The sequence below is a fragment of the Stegostoma tigrinum genome, chromosome 24 (genome assembly GCF_030684315.1).
Source record: "Stegostoma tigrinum isolate sSteTig4 chromosome 24, sSteTig4.hap1, whole genome shotgun sequence".
NCBI lineage: Eukaryota > Metazoa > Chordata > Chondrichthyes > Orectolobiformes > Stegostomatidae > Stegostoma > Stegostoma tigrinum.
The window spans coordinates 8202787-8207500 of record NC_081377.1 but is presented as its reverse complement, the minus strand read 5'-3'; the positions used below and the strand labels follow the sequence as shown (position 1 = coordinate 8207500).

The following is a 4714-nucleotide window of genomic DNA, read 5'->3' as shown; positions in this document are numbered from 1 at the left end:
GCACAGGCACTTCTCTGTAATGAAATACCTTTGATTTATTATTTTCCAATGACGTGGAAAAAATGAACAGCTGAAAATACGTAGACTGAAAAAAGATATGCAAATTTGCACATGAAAATAAACTGAGCAAGTGAAACTGACAATTTATATAAGCGCTGCCTCTTGGGAGAAAGGGATGCATTACTAGAACAAGTCAATAGCACAGATGCAAAACAGTCTGGAGCATGCAAAGCTGAGAATTGTGGCACAGGGTAAATGCTGCATACATTCAGAAGGAAGCTATGGGAAACACAGGGCAGCCACTGGGCAGGAAGGATCATCAGTGTCTATCCCAACATGAGCTAAATGACGTAGACATGAATCAGCAGAGAAGGTTGGATCTATTAGGGCCATCTGGTCGAAGGCAAAGACGTTATTACAGCTTCCCACTGTCCACTGAAAGGATAGCAGTGTGGCTGATGCATTAGTTCTCCAGTGACATCAAGTCCTATCATTTATAATTATCGAGAAAGACTGAACAGGGCTTGAACTATTTTCTCTACTGCTGCTCTTTAAAATTGTGGAAGAGTTTAATGGAATAATAATCCCCATTTGTTAGTGGGTCCAAAAGCAGGGGATTGCATAATCAATAATAAACCCAATAAAGACAAGAAATATCTTTGCCAAGACATTAATGAAAACATGGGTCTTGTCCCCACAAAAAGTGGTTAGGACAAAAAGCGTGAATATATTTCAGGGGGAGACAGGCAAATACATAAGGAGAAAGGAACAAAGAGACAAACCAATCAAAATCATACAATGGTTACTGTAGAAAAGGAAGCCGTGCTGCCCATTGTGTCTGTGCTAGCCCTCTGCAAAGAGCAATTCACCTAATGACATTCCCCTGGCCTCTTCCCTTGGCCCAGAATTAATTTCCTTCGCAGATAACAACCCAATTCCCACTTGAGAGCCTCAAATGACCCTGACTCCACCAAAGTCTCCATCAGTGCATTTCAGACTCTTAACCGCTCATTTCATTGAATAAAAAAAATCATGGCATTGCTTCTCCTGACTACTACTTTAATTGCATGTCCTCTGCCCTTCAATCCTATCACTGAATGGGAACTGCTTCTCCCTGTCTATTCTATCCTCATGATTTTAAATACCTTGATCAAATATCACCTCTGCAATGAACAGTCCTACTTTCTCCAAATGGATCCACGGAATCAAAAGTGGTCATTACTGTATGCAAGGTCATGAACCTTCTTTGATGCACTTACATCCTTCCCAAAATGCAGTGCCCAGAGCTGGACAAAAGCCTGGAACTGACTAAATCATTTGACAAAAATGGAGCTTAAAACCACAACTCTAAGATTCCCATTTGCTACTTACCAGCTACACGAGCCAAGCTGTGTTGGGTGATATGGTGAGATGTTAGATAGGAGGAGGCTGGGCTGAGTAGCTTTCATTCATGTTAATGCAGCAATGGAGTCACTCAGAGCACGTTATTAAGGGCCAGAATTTGTGCCATCCTCATACAAAATGGGCAATACAAATGTCCCTATATTATGTACAACTCCTTCCTAGCAGTGTGATACTATTAGTGGATGATGTTGCAGCCAGCATGAAGCTGAATTTGGAAAGTTTAGTGAGAACAGCCTTCCACCAAAAGCTATTTTGCTTTACTCATTTGAGCTTGTGAAGAGCTACGGTGACAGTGAAGTCTGTCCTCAGTTAAAAAATAAATATCATACACAGTTAGAGATTAGCAGGCAGAGCTCGGCAGGTTCACTTAGCAACCAGCAGAGATCTCAGCCTGTGTTTCAGCGTGTCAAACACAGGCTGGCAGGTGCACCATTTGATGTGCCAAATGCAGGTCAGTGGGCACACCACACAGTCCACAGGCATATTGCTCAGTGTATCAAATGCACACAAGCGGGCGTACCGCTCGGTGCACTGGCACAGGTCAGCGGGCATACCGCTCAGTCAGTGGGCGTACCGCTCAGTGCACTGGCACAGGTCAGCGGGCGTACCGCTCAGTGCACTGGCACAGGTCAGCGGGCGTACCGCTCAGTGCACTGGCACAGGGCTGTGAATTTGCAGTTCAACACAGAGAACCTGGGCTCGACAAACCAGTTTCCATGTGCCATGTGTTCTGCTGTCACTCTGCTTACCCTTCCTGGAAAAACCTTCCATTTGTCACCCTCCAACCAACAGTAGAAAAAGAGCAGGGGTTGCCCACTGTACGTTAGTCTGCATCCAGTGGCAGGTGTAATATTTTCACCTCAAGTGCCGATCATTAGGAGTCCTGGTGAGATTGCAGAATTTGTCTCCATTTTCTCCAAACACTTACACAGTATTTTGATTAGCACATCAGAAATAATACTGCTGGCAGCTTAAAACAACATAAGATAATTTGTTGATGTTTACATATTCGGAAAGAGGGTCTGTAAACATAGTTAACTCATATCCTAAACGAAAACAAAAGCTGAAAGAACTGCGGATGCTGGAAGTCAGAAACAAAATCAAAGCAAAATTGTTGTAGGAACTCAGCAGAGAACAGTGAAAGAAGGGTCACTCCACCCGGAATGTCAACTCCGATTTCTCTGCACAGATAGTGCCAGAGCTGCTGAGTTTTTACAACAATTTTCTGTTTTTTATGTTGGAACTGATATTCTAGCTACGTCCAGTTCCTGATAATAAAAACACCATCAAACACGTAGCGTTCAATATGAGTATCTGACGAGAATATTCTCCATTCTGTGATGGGCTGGGCAAAAGGATGTGAGAGTGGACATTTGGAAAAAGGCACGGAAGTTTGTTGGTTTGTTCGTTAAATATTGGGAGACAGCTAACTTGACTCTCTACGCCACTTCCAAACATTCCTCCGGTGAAGTTCTCTCACCCCCTTTAGCTATAACGGATGCTCGCAGCGTTTGAAAATGACATAACGTGTAATTGAAACACTAACAGTTCTCAGCCTGGCTCGCTTCTCTGTATCGCTGGTTGCTATCTGTCGATCGCCATCACCTGTCTCCCGAGATAAGCCTTTTATCCCTCTCTCTGGGTTGTTTGACGAGACTGATGCATCACAGTTTATTTTCAGTAACACTCTGCTTTCCCAAATCGACAGAGACTGTAAGGCACTTCACCAACACCAACTCAGCACGCCAGGCCTCATCACCAACACTTCGGTCCAGAAGTGTACGGCTCAAAGGTTCAATCTAAATGAATGCATCCATCAGTCTGCACAGGGAAGCGGTGCCTGTGAATGAGTTTTGCCAAGCAATATGTATTTCTCTCCTGATATAAGCTGAAGGGGGTGGGGGGGGGAATGCCTTACTGCCTCGTTCCTCATCCATTCATGAGACAACTCTCAAATCTCATAGCCACTCGTAGACAAAGAACTGATCTGCACGATGTGCATTCTGACAAGTCACCTCTGGCCGGAAAGAGAGATCAGCGAAGTTTCAAATTTATCCCTTTCAAGTAAAAGCCACAAGGAACATGATAGAATCTCGTCCCTGGCTGGCTCTTGTAAAGCAATTACCCATCGACAGCTCTGCACATTACCTTCCTCCTTCTCCATCTCTCCCTGTAAATATCGCTCCACTGTACAGGAAAAGGTCGGGGATTCAAGCAAAGAAAACCTGCCCAGAAAGATTGCGAGTTACCGCCCCAGCCCCTCTGAGAGGAGAACCAGCAATGAGAGTATTCAGGAGTGGGAGATGGTAAAAGAGAAGAAATGAATGCTCTTTAAGCAGGACGAGCTCGCCATCTGTTCAAACGCTGGAAAATAAATCTTCGAAGTGCACGCTTGCTGACAGACATACACACGGACTAAAACCAGGTCAAAACAGACTTATTATTTATAACACAGTGCAAAGCCTCTGAACCATCACACACACACACACACACACACGCACACACAAACTCACGGTGAAGCTGATCTGTTCAGCAAAATAGAACAGGGCAGGCGGAATAGGAAGGGGAATAGGTCAGACCCCCACCATCACGCCCCCAAAGTCCCAAACAGACTTCAATTCCAGGACATTGCGGAGAGAGCATTCAATCACTCAACCCTGGAACCAAGCGCTCTTCCCCCAGCTCCCCGGGTTACATCCTTCCCCTTACCAACCCCACCCCCGGGGACAGGGCTCCAAGCCGGTTGCTCACCTTCGTTCGCAGCGGTCCGGTGACTGTGAAGGAGAAAGTTCAGAAGGACGAGGCGACAGAAGCGCAGGCGAGCTAAAGTCATTTTCAAATTCCTGTCCCGGCACTTCTCTTCCCGCACCAGCTTCCCTCTAACTCTCACTACTGCATTCATACTGTAGGGTTGCATTCTCCTCTGTTAGCTCAGGCTTGGGGCTCTGCTTCCCCCAACCGCCACCCTACCTTGTTCTTATCTTTTATTATATTCCAGCATCTGCTCCAATATTAACAGCGAACTGCAGCCTCTGGAGGTTCGAGAGAGAGGATGGGCAGCCCATTGATTGACAGCGTAAGAAACCAATGAATCCAAAGCAAGCCATCGTAGTGACTGTGTGCGCTTTTATTGACAGTGAATCACCCACTGAATGAATGGGTTTTGGGAACTAAGGCGGGTCTATTGGCAGAACCAGCCAATGAGCTGGGAAGGAGCGACCAGCTTTCCTATAAGCCCTGCCCTTTCACACAAACTGAGCATGAGTTGATAATAATAATTTATGGCTGTTGTTTAATATTTCACATTCAA

At 45.4% G+C, this 4714-nt stretch overlaps 1 protein-coding gene across 1 annotated transcript in view; it reads right to left on the bottom strand.

Moving 5' to 3' along the window:
• LOC125465066 (ephrin type-A receptor 7-like) overlaps positions 1–4409 on the bottom strand; it is a 775671-nt gene extending 771262 nt beyond the window's left edge. The window contains exon 1 of the mRNA XM_048558149.2: positions 4156–4409. Coding sequence (XP_048414106.2) covers positions 4156–4321 — 166 coding nt within the window. The 5' untranslated portion in view covers positions 4322–4409. The remainder of the gene's footprint in view (positions 1–4155) is intronic.
• Between the last annotated feature and the right edge of the window lie 305 nt (positions 4410–4714).